The sequence below is a fragment of the Lampetra planeri genome, chromosome 10, assembly GCF_965212315.1.
Source record: "Lampetra planeri chromosome 10, kcLamPlan1.2.h2, whole genome shotgun sequence".
NCBI lineage: Eukaryota > Metazoa > Chordata > Hyperoartia > Petromyzontiformes > Petromyzontidae > Lampetra > Lampetra planeri.
Genome location: NC_136116.1, coordinates 15,586,598 through 15,604,483, shown reverse-complemented (window position 1 = coordinate 15,604,483; position 17,886 = coordinate 15,586,598). Strand labels below are relative to the sequence as shown.

General features: G+C 47.0%; 1 protein-coding gene across 1 annotated transcript; it reads right to left on the bottom strand.

The window, feature by feature from the left end:
* Positions 1 to 314: 314 nt before the first annotated feature.
* Positions 315 to 17,620, bottom strand: RETSAT (retinol saturase). Its single transcript, XM_078598472.1, has 11 exons — positions 17,324 to 17,620; positions 15,797 to 15,979; positions 14,157 to 14,401; positions 12,831 to 13,032; positions 9,203 to 9,400; positions 7,346 to 7,465; positions 6,436 to 6,574; positions 5,523 to 5,635; positions 4,007 to 4,173; positions 3,479 to 3,638; positions 315 to 2,066 (listed from the first exon to the last, which is right to left on the bottom strand). Exons 1-11 carry the CDS (start codon positions 17,529 to 17,531, stop codon positions 1,921 to 1,923), a joined length of 1,881 nt encoding a protein of 626 aa, XP_078454598.1. The 5' UTR covers positions 17,532 to 17,620; the 3' UTR covers positions 315 to 1,920.
* Between the last annotated feature and the right edge of the window lie 266 nt (positions 17,621 to 17,886).

The following is a 17,886-nucleotide window of genomic DNA, read 5'->3' as shown; positions in this document are numbered from 1 at the left end:
AGTTTCTGTTTTAGATTGCAGGTGCATGTGGAGGATGAAGGGAATGTCATTTGAAGACATGGTAACCAAATTTGGAAGTTGGGAATAAAATGTGGTAAGCATTGTAAATATAATAGCAATGAGGTTGATGGGTAAGGCACGTGGTACAGCAACCCAGATATTGGGATACGTTTGAGCTATCCTTGGAGGTCAGGTGTTGACCCGCAACAGCTGAGAGGTGCAGTAAGAAATCAAATGCGAAGGCATTGATGTGTGCTTGGCTTGTTTTGTTTACGCATGAGCACTATCCCACCTCGCCAACAAGATACAAAATGTAGATTTTCCAATCGTTTTTATTTGGGTATGGTGTGGAAAATTCATGACATCTGACAAATATTAAAAATCTAGACAGCAAAACGAATCATTAGTAAAAACTCAATTGCATTGTAAGAACTACAGATTTCCTGTTTGATTACGATTCATTGGACAACCACCCACTAAGTGGTACTCACTTTATTGAGCCAAGAGGTGGGGGATGATGGTCCAAGTCAATCCCCAACTACGATTAGAACTTGCAATCTTCCGATTACAAATTGCGCACTCTACCGCTGAGCCACCTGGCCACAGAGCTTGTGATGTGATAGCTGGTTGCTTTATTACAATTAACCGAGTTATCCAAGTTGACCCCTAGTTATCATCAAAAAGCCACGCCCGTGCTTTTATCTGACTTGGACACTCACGAATGATTACTATTACACTTTCTTACCCAGGAATGCATCAATCAAGGCACTTTTTCAGGAGGGTCCTGCCAACTTATTCCAGTAGGAGGCTAACGTCTATACGGAAGAACAATCATTTGTGCACTGTCAATAATACACGAACGTCTGTAAATTGTAGTTGGATTATTGGTGGATCACGACTCCTCCCATGATCGGCGAGATACGGCACCGGATATTTTGCCGGTTCGCAAACCACGATCCGCAGGGAGGGGCTAATGTGGAGCTGGACAGAGATCGCGCCTGGGGAAATGCAGGGATAAGATTGTGTTTTTGTTCATGTTGCATAGAATAACTCTGCCAACATGATTTGTTTAGTTTATCAAGAGACGCGCATGGCATAATTGCGCCATATGGATCTTCAAAATTCTTATCACCTAGTCGTGTGCTGCGCTTTCTCAGGAATTGGCAAGGTATTTGCGGATTAATAAAATCGCTGCGGCCAATTCTCCCATAATCCGTGGCACTCTGGGTCAGCGTAAATATTCTTTGTGAAGATTATAAGTCTGACCGAGGCGCTGCAGCACGGATTACCGGGTCTGCAATATAGCCTTGCTCCCCATTTCAACGCGGATTATTGGAGTTCTAATCTCATGGGTCGTCTCGTGCAATTGGTTTGACTTTTCCAGTCCTCTCCATGCACCAACAACCAATGAGGGGTTGCTCATGTCCACTGGTGGCCCCAGAGGATGGGATGAGTTAACCTCCACCCGAGATTTGAATTTACAAACCCATTCAGCTGCATACTCTAATCACAGCACCACATTTCTGGATATCCATATACCCAGACGATATATAGATCAGCAATGCGTTAAGGTGCACATTTAAACACATTCGTAAACCAGGTCCTGCATTGACAATTCATGTAGAAACATCTGAACATTTTCCTAACTGGCTGCTGCTTAGGAAGGCCAATTTATCCTCACAATGGGAAGAGGCATGTTTCATTCATTTCCAAGTCGTGTTGGTGATCACTGTGACCTCGTGCGAGGAAGAGAATCTCACTTCTCTTGTCCTTCCCCCACACCTCCGAGTAGCACGGTTGGCTACGAACTGTGCAAAAGGCGTTCAACATGCGCACGTATGCGCACCAGAGAGGCAGAGAGCAGGGCCACTTGTAAAAGGGATTTCCCTCGATAGCAGTGCACAAGCGAGGCATGGAGCACTACCCCTGCTTGCTGTGCTGCCTGGGCGAGATCTTGTTGCGCAGAGACAGGAGGTCCCAGTAGATGTTGCGGTTGAGCACACGCCATGCGCACAGCAGACCTCCGAACATGGCTCCCGTAAATCCTGCGGTCAACACATCCTGGCCTGGGGTGGAGCAGCATGGAGAGCAGAAAACACAGGGGGATGTCAGGATAAGAGAGATGTGTGGGGGTGCTTCGAGCGAGCCGTTTCAACTGGCGAGAAGAACCGAGGCTGGGATACTACGGCAATGGTTCAGTAGGGAGACATTAATCTGCACCAATTTTCTATGCTTTTTCAATGCCTGAAAAAAGTAATGTTCTTTGAATATCCTTTTACACTATCGATTGATAAACAATGGATAGTATTTGTCATCCAGCCAAACTGCATGTGTAATGTAGTAACTCGGCGGGAGACGACTTCACGGGTAGCACACTCTTTATTTCACCAACTCGTTCACAGGTGACTAACAACCACTTAGTATCCCGGGTGACAAACACCCACTTAGCTACTCTGGCGACTAACGCCCACTGAGCTACTCGGGTGACCAACACCCACTTAGCTACTCTGGCGACTAACGCCCACTGAGCTACTCGGGTGACCAACACCCACTTAGCTACTCTGGCGACTAACGCCCACTGAGCTACTCTGGACACTCCCTGCCCGGGGTGTCCGTCTTGACTGTGGGTCCCCAGCCCGACCCACATGGGCGTCGGACCACGGGTCCCACAGTCTCGCCTCCGAGCCACACAGGGCCCCGGTCCCTACAAGGACGGCGGGACTAGGGGTCTCGGGGCACTAGGTCTTCAACTCCGTCTTCGATCTTCAACTGGATAACTCTCCCCGAGTGCTCTCGCGCGTCCCCCTTTATACCCCACCTGCGGACGTCGCTGCGAGCACCCATCCTATTCGACCAATCACTGGGCGCTGGCTACGATCCTGTTTTCCCACATCTCAGCGTGCCTCACCACCCACGCCGCGCCGCCCCGTCATCTGTCACTCCCGGCGCGCGCGTCCATACCACGCCCACAACGCGTGCCCAACCCCGCACCCCGTGCCGCCACGTGATCCATCACTGTCACAGTCGGCGCACGTCAACACCACCACTACACATGCAATAGCGGTGCAATATAACTCGGGCTCAACTTACCATTGTATGCCTCACGCTGGTTGGCAAATGACCAAATCACCTGGAATGCACCCGATCTTGTCAATCTCAGAAACTAGGCAGAGTGAAGCCTGGCTAGTGCTTGGATGAGCGACCGCCATGATGAAATCATATCATGGGCTGCTGGACAGCAGAGGGGAGTGCAGCACATTGCATGACTGTACCATACATCAATGCTCCCACATCTATACTCTCTGCCTTCACCAACCCCCATTGACCAGTGTGATGAAGTATGGTTAAATAGCTCCCCGTGACCCACATGGTGTGGTGGAGGCCCTAATCCAACGGTGTATTCACAAGAGGGCTGTCAATGAACAACGGCTGGTTGGTGATGAAAACGGTGTTTCTAGCTGTGTATTTGTGCTTTCACCTGTGAGATACAGGTTGGGGATGGAGGTCTCCGGACGCAGAACTGCTGTGGTTTCAGCACTGAAGCGCGGCAGGTTGTGGTGGATGCCGTAAATCTCCCCGCGAGGGGATGCGATGTAGTGCTGATGGGAGAGTGGACTCCCTGCCTCGATGTACTCAATCTGCACAGAGCGCAATGCGACAACAGCATCATATACATTGCCAACACTGGGCGTGTGGATGTGTCCAAAGTTTCCAGTTCAGCGAGGTTTAATTTGCCAAATAAAGTTTGCTGGCTGGCGATTCACTCAGATTTGGACTTAAATTCTGCATTATCCAATTTTAAGCGTCGGCTGTGGCCGCGAGCAATACATTTTGGAGAGCATCCGTCGGGACTCGATCACAAGCCCTGCCACGTCTGTATGAGACTACACAACGGAGGCACTTGCGTATTGTCTCAGCCATGAAGTTACAAGAAACTGGTGTGCAAAGCGAGAGAGCGTTTCGTGTCCTGGTGTAGAGGTCGGCAGTGCCCGATGGTGACGCTCACGTTGTCTCGGATCTGAGGGAACAAGTCTGTGGCACTGTCCAACAAGCGCCGTGCCATGGCCATCTTGAACGTCATGTACTCCTCCCCTCTCTTCTTCACGTGCTCATCCTTCCACTCCTCAAACCACTCGTAGGGAGCAAACGTCACTATGGCCAGCGTGGACTTTCCTGAAATAAGCACAAAGGTTTGCACATTTCAAGCGTGTTATAAATTACTCAACGGGGATTACACACAGCAACCATCGCCTCCTACTGGCAGACGAATGCTCGTTTGCAGGGCCAGGTGCTGAGTCACAGAGGGACAGCTGCTACTGGGGGTGCAACTTTTAAATGTTTAAGATGAGATGTACAGCGCTTATCGCGACTATCGCGCTCCGAGATGCCCCGGTGTAATGGGCCCTAAAACAAAAACAAGTCATTATAATTATAAGCACATAAAATGGTAAAAAGTGACAAAAAACAAGTGTAATTCCAAACATAATACTTAAGTCACCAATTACATCTCTAAAACAGACACAATTAGTGGGTGTGATGCTGTTATCTCTGCACTGCAAGGCTTTACTCTGAAGCAGAAGATGATTGAAAGTGATTAAATAATTTAAATTATAAAATAATTGAATACCAATGTGCTTGGAAAAAAAAGTGTTCAATCAGTGTATATTACCTAGTATGGCATAGATCAGAAAAACGAAAACTGGCAAAGATAATATTTCAAAGCATGGAAGTACGTAAAAAAAACGTGACATCTCTTCTCAATTACCCGCCAACCGTGCCGAAAAAGTCAGGATTTACAGGTTTGCACCACCACTCCCATCAGACAGATCTCCCATATAGCCTTGAGCAGACTGTTGGGGCAAATGCTGTTCACGAGCACTTATGAAGAACGGAATTGCACACGAGGGGGTGGGTGGCCAGCACCACGCCCAACCGCATTTGTCTACCTAGTGACGATGTTTACACACCGTTGCAGGTACTCATTTGATGCTGAGTAGACCTAGGGGAGGCCCAGGACCGGTTCAGATAATCATCACTGATGTTGGCCGTGAGCGGGTATCGAACCTAGGTCGCTGGGTTTGTAGTGCAGCGCGCTAGCCATAACACTACCGCTCCCACCACCAATACCAATACATCTCTGCAAGGTTCATTTTAAATGCAAAGAAGCATGGAAAGGTGCGTGTATGGACTTTTACTGTGAAACAACTAATGGCAATGACATGGGGAGGTCTTCATCAAGCAGTGCCTAGATCGTGGCTTGGGGATTATGAATCCGAATTCAGTGAAAATCCAAATACTTTTTTTCAATTGGATCATTTGGTGACCAAGTTCCGACCATCAACTAGCGACTTTAAAAAATATATATCGCCTCATTGAAGCATGACAACCATCTCTGCCGATTGAGTATCGACTCAGTTCTCGCGAAGAAGCGGCCTCTCCCGCTCCGACACACGTCCCCAACGTGTGGCGAGAAGCTGTCTGCTGTTTGTGTTGCCGGCAGTGACGCGGGGCTGCGTGCTTACCAGGATAGCGCTGCTCCCAGCAGGGGTCCTTGGCAGAGGGGAAGGAAATGAATTGCATGGGGACATCTGCCTCAGCTGCCTCTTCTTTGGAGAGCGCCATGAACCTGCTGAAGCTGCGTGAGTTGGAGCAGAGGCGACATCACTCAGGAACACTCAAGTCCCATTCACAATGCCTTAGTCTGAGCAAACTCCTTAACAGTTGGAGCGTTAACCCAGCAGAGCACCACTCATCCTCCTGAAGTGGTTTTGAAGAAAAAAATGTGCTTTAGATGTTTGGTCAATTATTTAATGACGTTTTTCTTTTCTGTGCCAAAGAGAAATGAAGTTGCCAGATACGGGAGAGCTCTCAAACACCACGCAGATGTGCAACTCACGTGCTGCACTGCCCCCCACTGGCATCTCGTACCAAAGCGGGAGGGACGTACAAAAACATGACATCTCTTCTAAATTTGTTACCATCCCTGCCCACAAGTCAGGATTTACAGGATTGAACCACCACTCCCACCATCATTACCAATGCATACATCTCTGCAAGGTTCGTTTTAAATTATACGTCTCACCGTTGACACAGGTTGTTACAATTTGAACCACAAAAACACACTTGAAATGCAAGCGAGAAGCCAGAGTCGTGGTTTGCTTTGTACCGCATCCGAATATCGCACGGCCGGTGTGACCACCTCTTACGCCGCTGGTAGGCGAGACGCTGCCGTGTTGCGAACGTGGCTGTCAAGGCCTAATCGTGGGACACGTCGCCCATCAATGTCCGATGCTTCGTTCATTCAATGGCGGCATCTCAGACATTCGCTAGATCGCTCCCATGGCCATTAACTAACCTCGACATCAACAAAGGTCGGCACTAATTGCCCTGCCGTACAAAATAAAAAGAAACTACCCACATGTCCCCAATGCATACCTGGCATCGAGGTCATTCTCCTTGAACAACCACACGTTAGCAGCTTTCAGTTTGAGCTGTTCCTTGGTTCCGTCGAGTCCTACAAACACGGTGAAGGCTCCTATGCCGTGCTGCAGTCGACTCAGCTGCTCACGAGCTCCTGCGTGTAGAGGGCACACACACATCACGCGGACATATTTCTCCGTGCGCAAGCTCACTCCTGTGGAAATGCAAAGCAGCTTGCGCAATTAAATCACTAAATACAAGGGTTTAATTGACCTTTCAAATCATTGTCTCCTCGTATCACGTGGTTTAACAAATCTTGAGACTGATTTTGACTTCGCAAAGTCTCTTCAGCAAGGTGTGGCTTTGTAAAGTGTTGCTACTTGGTATTTAGAGGTTATGTACAGGACTATTCATGAAACATGTGGAGCTCAATAATCTTGAACAAATCCCACCGGGAAACATTAATCTCTAAGACCCCTCAGCTGACAAGACAAATTGTCATTCCTTTGGGTGATTTACCAATTCTCATCAACACATTTCCAATTACAATTCAAGAAAACCGCAAACAACACTTTTTCAGTGATCACATTAAACCCAAACGCGTGACCTTGTCATGTCAGCACACAATAGGGGAACATGTGAAAGTGTTGGCTCAAGGAGTTCTTCACTCAAGAGCTCCCCCTGTTATGCATCAATTTCTTCCGGGTTCTCCACTTTATTCCCACAAGCTAAAAAAAACAATGGAACTGGTTTTGACCTAAAGCAGCAATAAATTACTTGAAAAAAAAAAATGTTTGGATTACCCATAGCAACAGTTCCGCTTAATGCAAACATATGGCAGGACCCTTCTGAGTCTCAGTGAGCCAATCCTAGGCACACGAGCAGAGCAATAACAAAAACACCTTTCCATGTGACGCCATCTCACCCGCAGTCGCCAGCTTCTCCTCCGCAAGCAGAACCTCGTAGGTGTTAAACATGCCAGCGTCCGAAATGACCATGGGGGCATTAACCTGCACCTCTTCGCCTCCTTTGTTCACCATCACTCCTGCCAGCACACAGGGGGGCGAGCAACGACACGCGTTGACAAGGGCACCAGTAACGCAGCACTGTGCAGCAGTGGCACTTCGTCGTGTGTCAGTCGGTCATGCCAGGAGATTGCTCCCCAACTTAAACAAGACAAGCCAAGCACAATGGCTCAAATTTAAACATCTGTCCATCACAAGCCACATGTTGATGCATGATTAAACAGTTCAGAGCGGGTATGTAAATAAGTTCCACTGTATGAGATACAGCCGTGATAAATCTCCAGAATATTTGCGTGAGGCGAGGGTAGCTATTGTGTTGCAACATTTTACAATAATTTAAGTCACATGGCTTTAGAACCTGCGGAGGAATGTGGTTAATTAATTGAGTTCCTATTTTGCCTGTAGATGAATGGAATTTTTTGTCACTCCACTTCTGAATTAGAGCCTCCCACACCGTGCGGGTCATGGGGAGTATTTGCCTATACAGCCATCCTTCGATTTACAAAATAGATGTGTTCTTCAAAAAACATACGTACAACAAAATTTTGTAAATCGGAACGGCTTTTCCCCTCAATTTAAGACTAACAATTAGGGATGTGTTTTAGACAGTCATTCCAACTCTGCTCCTAACCTAATAATAAACACCTATATCACTTTTTATAATACAAAAATAATAAAGAACAAATATAAGAATGGTTGAATAATAATTAATTCAAAACGAAAATTGATAACCTTTTCAGCCCACTCAGCAAAAGAGCCGCATCTTGGAATGAGTGGCAAGGGGATGTGGAGGCGTCACTGTTGCACTGCAGGGACACCATGACGCTGTCGCTGATAGATAATGACTCAGGTGCTTCCCGTTGGATCTCATGGTACATGCCGCGTAAATTTTCGTTCACGTGGAAATTCCATTTCGTTAATCGAAAAGTGTCCATAATTTGTCAATTGCGTGAATGCTAAATTTTGTAAATCAAACATTCATAAATTTAAGGATAGCTGTATTTCACTGTATTGGTGTGGGTTGATGAAGACAGGGATTACAAAGGCTGGAGCATTGTGTACAGCACATTGGATTTTTCTGCACTGCCAATCCTCGCAACGTAGCACTGCAGAGAGCTACGACACCTGTTTTATGCATGTTGGTCACCCATACAAGCACTACCCAGGCTTCACGCAGCTTAGCTTCCGATGTCTGATGAGATTGGGCGCATTCCAGGTGATTTTGTCATCGGAATATTTTTTTACTGTAAACTTAGTCACAGCTCAGTTCCACCTAGGCCCCTAACACGGTTCAGTCCAGGCTTGAGCCCAGAATTGAGCGCAAGCTTGAGCCGCTTCTTTGCTTTCAACCATGGCTTGGCTGAGAGCTCATGGGAATCCTGAGCGTGGCAGGAACGGTGCTCAGAGCAGGCTAAAGTGAAGCACGGCTTTGAACCGACTCACTTGAGCCAGAGCCGAGCCGTGACAAAGCTCAGTGGGCTTTCCCTGATAAGATAAAACATTGTTTAGTTTTTTTGCAAGTGATTTGTTTACCTTTCCTCTACTTTGCACTCCTATCGTGTTTTTGTATGGTTTGTTGTAACATTCTGACCTGCCCCTACTGGACATCTGTGAAAAAGGGCTTTACAGCTCATCGCATTCCTCCAGTATCAATAAATATTCTGATTCTGAAGAATAGGAGGCCTTAAGCGTCTCGGGGACACGTTCTCAGAAAACCGAGCCACGAAGTTTCCCATCGTCATGGTGCGCAGACGCACCACAGGCACGGCCGTCCGAGTCGAGCAGGATGCGCGAGACGGGGGCACGCACCAGCACGGCGCCGCCCGCGCGCTGGATCACGGGGATGATGTGCATGGCGATCTCGCTGGCGCCCCCCACCGGGTACCAGCTGCCCTGCACAAAGTGGTTGATGAGGATCGCCTGCATCACGAAGCTTGTGTCCTTGGGAGGGCAACCTGGAGGGCAGACGATGAGAATCATCTTAACAGCATTTACGAACATTTGTACATTTGTATTTTGAACTTCTTTTGTATCGGATGTAGCCAACCGTGTAGCCAACCGTGCTATCATCTGTTTAAACTGATCCGGACATTCAAGCTACACGTATTGAGTATTGTGCATATGATTAGATAATATAACAGTAATTTAAATTAAACTAGCATTGTAAACAAGAGTAACTTTAACTTCAAATAAAATATCAGACACTGCTCTTCTACTTCAATTGCTATTAACACAGACTTACAAGATAACAAAATATAATAACTTGAATCATGTAATGTTTCTGTAAATGTTCCTTAAGTATAAATTTTTTGCTCATTAGTCTTCATGCAATACTATCAGTATGCTCTGTTTGCCCTGAAATTCTATTCCTTAAAGTCTAAAATTATACATCGATTAATCTTGACGTAAAGCTTTCGTGACTGCAGGAATTCATACTCGTTGGGTCTTTCGGTCGTCACGAAAGAAGGGGGGTAGATATAGGGAAAGAGAGAGGGGGGGGAGAGAGAAGGGGTAGATATAGGGAGAGAGAGGGGGGGGAGAGAGAAGGGGTAGATATAGGGAGAGAGAGGGGGGGGAGAGAGAAGGGGTAGATATAGGGAAAGAGAGAGGGGGGGGAGAGAGAAGGGGTAGATATAGGGAGAGAGAGGGGGGGGAGAGAGAAGGGGTAGATATAGGGAGAGAGAGGGGGGGAGAGAGAAGGAGTAGATATAGGGAGAGAGAGAGGGGGGAAGAAATAGGGGCAGAGAGGGGGTAGAGATAGGGGGAGAGAGAGGGGGTAGAGATGGGGGGCATTGCACCTCACTCCACACATCCACACTGCTGACGGTGGAGGTTGACAAGAAATTACGAATCAAGTCATGACCCAAAGTGGTTGAGGACATCTTTCTAATGATTGCTCAGTTTATAAACGTCTTCTCGGTTGAAATTATGTCTGTGTCTATATATGTGGTTGGCCTCATGAACGAAGCCAGTAGGCTTGCAAGATACCATCGTTTAAGAGAAATCAATTTCGTGTAAGCCAGCCGCATTTAAAGAATGATCAGCTACGGCAGAAGTATTGGTCCTACCGTCTTTCAAATCTGCTTTACGTTCATGAACACAGTCCGAGGCATGTCGCTTAGCTTCCCCAATGTAACTAACTGCTGCCGCAGATACAGCTTAGTTTGTAGACACTGGGATATTACTGGTAGGAACCTCCTGGTTACACCAGCCCACAGGGGATTATTGTGTCCGTCCGTCCGTCGTGCAGGGAGGGGCTGGGTGGGGAGGGAGGGGCTGAGGAGGTTGGGGCTGGGTGGGGAGGGGAGGGTGGGGTGGGGAGGGTGGGGAGGGGCTGGGTGGGGAGGGTGGGGCTGAGTGGGGGTGGGGGGGCAGGGGCTGGACACCCCGTGGTGCCCTTATAAAACTCAACGTTTAACCTACTCACGCCGGCTTGTGCTCGCCCTCACAGTCGGGAATATTTGCGGAATACAACACGCCGACGTTGACCCTGGCCATTGACAGAGCAACCCAACGTTCCTACCAGCACCCTCCGCAGGAATGTGTTGCATGTCAGGAGTCTTGTCCTTCACAGATGAGATCAGATCACGAATTTTACGTACTGTGTTAAATCGGACCTGGATTTTGTTTGTTCATGATTTTGGAAATCTTTTTGGTTACCCCTGCTATGTATGGCAAGGTGATGGTTTTGATTGGGTCCTCAGATGGCTTTGCGGATTGTGTAGTCAGAGTATCCGTTCACCTTGAGTTTACTGGTTAGGTGTTCATTGTCGGAGATACATTGAGCTCTATGGTGTAGCGTTTTGATGAGGGAATTCTTCTGGGATGGATGGTGGTGGGAATCAGGTTTTAGGTTGGCATCAGTATGGGTTATTTTTCTGTTGATGGAATGGCTCATTGAGTCATCTGGTCTCTTTTTGATTAAGACATCCAAGAAAGGTAGATTGCCATCCTTTTCTACCTCCATGGTGAACTTTATGGCTGAGTGTATGGAACTGATGTGGTTGAGGAATTGTTTCAGAGCCGGTCGACCATGTGGCCAAATGACGAACATGTTATCCATGTACCTCTTCCACAAGGACAGGCGTAGAGTGGATGCCTGGATGGCGTCTGTCCCAAATTTTTCCATGAAAATGTTGGCTACAACCAGCGATAAGGGAGAACCCCTTGGGGTGTTGCGATCGAAACGTCGTAAGTTTTTGGTTTTTTATTACATTTTTATTTTATTTTATTATTTTTATTTTTACTAAAGAATATGAATTCCTGCAGTCACGAAAGTCAAATAAAAATGTAAGGTTACAAATAGTATCACAGTATCTTTGATCCACTGTATATTTTGTTCCAAATTATATCAAGCATAACAAATATGATTTCCATTAAATGTTGCATTTTTACAATGCATTAAAAAAACATTCATAAGCTGGACTAGGAGGTGTGATGGTAGAGGCAGAAATGGGTGAGATGTTAGCTAGAAATGTGAAGTGACAGGGCCAAGGAAAAAGAGAGGGGAAATAAAGGGCTAGGTAGAGATCCACTTGCAGCACGCATAAACACAGGGACACCGGGAAAGTCATAAATCAGACAGACAGGTACTGACAAAGAAAGCCTTGAGATAGTGGAACAAACAGATAGGCAAAGCCATCGAGAGACACAGACAAGATCGACAGGAAGCATATACCTACACCCAGAAAAAGCGTAAATCCACACATGGTAACAAATACATTGTCGCAAATGATCTGATTTATCCAGAAGGCTCAACTAGATTTCGATTTAAAGCTTTCGTGACTACAGGGATTCATCTTCTTGGTTCTTTCGGTAAAGTCACGTAGAAGGGAAGTAATAAAATAATAAAAATAAAACATAATAAAATAATTCTCACGATGTTTTCAGACGCTGTCGCCTCGACAGACCTGGTTTCACCTGAGGACGGCTACTTGCGTTGTGGCCGAAACGTCGTGAGAATTATTTTATTATGTTTATTTTTATTATTTTATTACTTCCCTTCTTCGTGACTTTACCGAAAGAACCAAGAAGATGAGCTCAACTAGATGTTATTATCTGCTGTTTGGTGCCAAATAGTGCTCAATACTCTAGCTACGGAGTACATTAAGATACAGAAAAAAAAATGCAAGCCACGGCCGACGTTTATTCGTATTCAAGACAAGATCCAAAGTAAAAAACGCAGGGCTGTGGACTCGATTTAAATAAGAAAAAAATAGCGCAATCTGTGCGCTCTACCCGTACGAGTTGTAAAGAATCCACGACACATAGGACATGAAAAATCTACGATGCAGGGTCAATGAAAAATCCACACCACAGACTGTGTGAAGAATCGGCGAATCACGCGACGTGCTGCATAAAGACTGCACAACGCATGCTACGTACCGTAGTCCCCAAAGTTGTAGGCCATGACGGCACGAAGGTCTGCATTGTCGGTAATCTCGGCGAGCACAGAGGAGAGGCTACGCGAAGACAGACGGAAGTAGGAGGTCAACCGGTCGATGATGCCCACGCGAATGAGCAGCTTGGACAGCCACAGAGGCAGCATCTTCAGTAGCGGCGAATAGAGAAACCCCTTGCGCACCTCCTGCACAAAGCAGAGCAGTCCAACACATGCATGTGCAGCGCGGCCCATAACACAGTTGCTATGACATTATACAACAGGAATGATGGTTAAGAGGATATGTTACTACTTTATTTATTCCTGCCTCAGCAGTCCGCCTGCTGTATTTTTTCACCTGAAGACGATTGCTTGTGTTGCGATCGAAACGTCGTGATTTATCTTATTATTTTTCTATCTACGTGACTTTACCAAAGTCAATATTATTAATTTTTTAATAATACACATTTCTAAATCTTGACTTAAAGCTTTCGTGACTGCAGGAATTCATATTCTTTGGGTCTTGCGGTAAAGCCACGTAGATAGAGAAATAAAAATATCACGACATTTTTATTATTTTTTCTATCTACGTGGCTTTACCGAAAGACCCAAAGAATACACATTTCTAATTTTTACTTAAAGCTCACCTTAATATTCAAAATGACACACCTTTTTTAGTAATATTATCAAGATCAAAAAGGTTATCAGTTTAACACGTAGGCTTTCGCGACAATTATTATTAATAATGAAGGTTGTTGGGTTAGATCCAAAAACCTTTATTATTAATCAAAAGGCAATGTTGACAAATATTTACGGTGCCTTTTTTGTTATCAATCCTTGCTTTTCTACATCATCAAAACCCCATTATCACAACCATATCTTTACTAATATCTCTATCTTCACCATAATTATTACTCTCACTACCATCACATTATTACATGATTCACTATCAACCTCATCACCATCACAATTACCCCACACATCTACAGGCAATGGGGTTACAGGACTGAGTTGGAATACCACATGGAGATGACAATTTTACATCAGACAACAGGCTACTGCCATGGAAAATAGTTAATATATTTTCCTAGTGTCATCCAAGTGTCACCATACACTAGGAATTTGTGAATTCAGAAATTAAAATCAATTATTATACACAATGCAAGGATGAAGTCACGTGTGTAAGAATTGTTTACAGTTGATGAAAATTGTATACAATTTATATCTTAATGCACATTTAGAAGAAAAAAGACAGAACACACAAGACAATGAAAGTGAGACAATACAAATGACATAGTACAAACGAGTCCCTGGTGAACCACCAGCTGTACCTGCAGGAGGGAGTGGAACTTGTCAATTGCTTTTGTATCCTTGGGGAAGGCGGCGTGGAGCTCGTCCCAGAAGCGGCGCCTCCCACTGTAGAGAGGCACGACGAGGCGCGGGGCAGCGGGGTCTCCGAACACCACCGTGTCGAACGGATCGTCCAACTCCACCCATTGCAGCTGCCCGTCCGTCAGCTGGTCAATGAGTGTACGAGACACTGAGTTCTTGTGCATCTCCCCAATGTAGTGTATCCCTGTCGTGAACACATCGCCATGCACACACACAAAGAACATCGTCACAAAAGAAAAACAAAGTCTTTCGGAAAATACACACCCTAAGACTAGGCCTAATAGCCACACAGCCAATCCCACAAAGAAAACGTTAATATCCGCCCCCAATTATTTATAGCCAGAATGCCCTGCAGGGGAAAGTTCTAGCGGCAGGAACGTTCTCATGTAATTCTACCGGACCAACACAGGTGAAGTCCACGTTCCCTGTGCAGATGACAACCAGTCCCAAGTTGGGGTAATCGCCACATGTTGATTCTTCAGAAAGGCAATGTAACAGTACACCACGATTGTGACTGCACAATACCACAGGGGAGTTGCACAACGCCACATGACATGGGTTGTGCTTACAATTGGTAAATTATTTAGTGCTGAAATATGATTACTATTGGTCTCAGGCAACAGCAGTAGAGCATACAGCTGTTGCATTAATGGACAGTGGACAGATACTCCGACAGTTTTCTTGTCTGTCGCGAATGGGAAAAAAAGTTTGAGTTGAAAGATATTTATGTTTGAAATAATGTATTGTCATTATATTTTATTGAATGAAATGTTTGCATTACTTTGCCAAATAAAGCATTTTAAAAATTTGGTAATTTCCCATTTCAAGTGTGATTCTGGTACATCTCATTGTGGGTTAGATTGCATAAATACAGATTATATATGTATTTATATAAATGATATATCTTCTTGGTTCTTTTGGTAAAGTCACGTAGAAGGGAAGTAATAAAATAATGAAAATAAAACATAATAAAATATGTAACATAATTATTTTAAATATGTAACATAATAAAATAATTATTTTATTATGTTTTATTTTTATTATTTTATTACTTCCCTTCTACGTGACTTTACCGAAAGAAGCAAGAAGATGAATCCCTGCAATCACGAAAGCTTTAAATCGAAAAATAAATGATATATTAACACAATCTAACCCATAAAAACCTGGATTATGGATGATAACGGTCGTGAAACCCTACGTGTTAAGCTGTAGAGTTTGAGTTATAATCTTTTGTTAAGTCCACCACTTGCACCCTTCCACACTACCCATGTATTCTGTTCTTGCGAATGGCAATGTGTCCAAGAGCTAAATGCTGACGTTGAGGCCTGCGAGCCACGAGAGGGCTTGAGGAGAGATTTCGTATCGTTTTGCCACCTCCCTGTTGAAAGAGCGCAGACCACAATGGTTTACGATATGGTCTATCGTCTGGCTTGCATGGCAACAATTGCACTACTGTGGCTTGACATTAATTTTCCATTTGTGAAGGGAATGCCTTTTGATTTTCTGATGCAATTATTTGAACAGAAGGCAACAAAGACAGAGAATCCCAAGGGCTGCTTGTTGTGCTTGGATTCCTCACCTACATCGAACTCAAAGCCCTTCTTCTGGTAGGTGTGACAGCAGCCCCCAGCACGAGTGTGCTGCTCCAGCACCAGCACACGACGCCCAGCTTTGGCCAGCAGCGCCGCCGTTGTGAGTCCTCCAATGCCACTTCCCACCACCACGGCATCCAGCTGCTTCGGCACGCGGCTCTCCACAAATCCTGACATGCACACCAAGGCAAAGAACCTCTTTATCGCCGGCACGGCACACCGGGATAGGTGGGTGGCCAGCACCCTGGATGGCCACCTTTGCAGTGTTTGCGTACGCGCAACGCACCGGGTGCCCATTTAGAGCAGAGTCCACCTCGGGGAGGTCTTTGGAAGATTAAAGGCAGACGATCCAAATGACATGCACGGGCTGGGAATTGAACCCAGATCCCTGGTCATCAAGGTCATAGTGTAACGCGTGAACCACTGTGCCACCATGAGGTGCAGCATATCTCTACGTAGCCATTTGGCAAGAAACCCGGCACAATCTCCGGGTAGTACTGTACGTGCACAGAATTCATAGGCAACATTAGTCTCACTGGAATGTTGTCACGTAGGCCACGTTACGACGTGATTAAACCATTCTAAAAATAGCTGTGTGGCTCAGGGTGGCCATGCTTGGTCTGTGTCAGTCCTTGGCATTGTTCACATTACGTGCTTTAATCACAGCGTCTCACGCGAGATTACAACAGGCGGTCAGGCGGGGCATTTATTGGGAGTACAAAACTTAGACCTGTGTTAGGAATGAAGGTGATAACACCTAGTCCCTTTCCTATCTTCAACCTCCAAAAAAACTCTGCAGCTATATTTAGTTAGTGGCCATATTCAGGAAGGATTCATATCAGAGACAATATTTATTGAAGTCAAATTACACAATAAAGTTACATTTCTTTGTTATGTAAATTGCCTTGGATAGTAAGTCCAGCAGACGGATACAACACAGGCAGCGATGAGCACACACACACACACTGGGGGGTCACCGCGATATTGCCATGGTTCTAATGCGACTGCATTGCCACAGGTGTAAGTACGGCACTGTTAATACGAGCTACATACGCACATGGCGCATACGCTAGACACAGCACATAGAATATGTGCACTGTGTGCATGCGTAACCCATGCATGTCAGTGAATACAACAGACGCGTTGATGCCCTGCACTGTCCATAAACACACACAGCAAAGTTGCTGCTACAGCTGCTGCTGATAGCGCGCGGCGAGTGGGTGAGAGGCGGCAGCCCGCCAGCCACGGCCATGAACTTGGCACAAGCCCCACTAGTGTGGCCCCATGTGGCCCCAGCATGAGACTGCGGTGAGCATCAGCTGGGCTCCCTCGAGGGAGGAGGAGTCGAGGTTTGTCGAGGCCTGGCAGGTGCAACCGGTGGTCTCCGACTCCCCTTGCAACCCTCCTGTCGGCCCCAGCTCAGCAGCGTCCCCCGTCCCGCGGAGGCCCGCCAGGCGGAGGAGGGCCTCCTCCGCCTGGCGGGCCTCCGCGGCCGCGGCTCCACGGCTCCTCACCTTGGCGGATCACTTTCTCCCGCGCCTCCTTCTCGATGGTCAGGGCCGCGGGCTCGCGCCGCGTGTCCGTCTTGAACGGGTTGTGCTCGGCGGAGGCGCCGAAAGGCAGCACGCCGTGCCTGGCGAGCAGCACCACGCCGAGCGCTACGAGTAGCGCCAGCAGTGCCAGCGGCAGCAGCAGCCAGGCGCACATCACGCACAGCGACATCGCGACCCGCGGGAGCGAGGCGGGAGCGAGGCGGCAGCTACGGCACCGAGGGGGCCACTCTCCTCCTCGCTCTCCTCGGACTCTGACGGCGGTCGGCAGCACTCCGCCAGGTAGACGGGCAGAGGGCGTGGTCAGCGTCGCCCCCCCCCCCCCCGCTAACGCCCCGCCCACCTCGTCCAGCTCGGCCAATAGACGCTCGAGATGGCAGCGAGCCACGCCCCCTCAAGACGCGTTAGCCAATGACCGTGGCGTGCGCTGGCAGTGGCGCGATCGGTCACGCGAGGTCTCGTGCGGGCGGGGTCGCAGACGGGGGGGGGCTGGCGGAGGGGGGGGGGTCACTGGAAGGTGTGCGGGG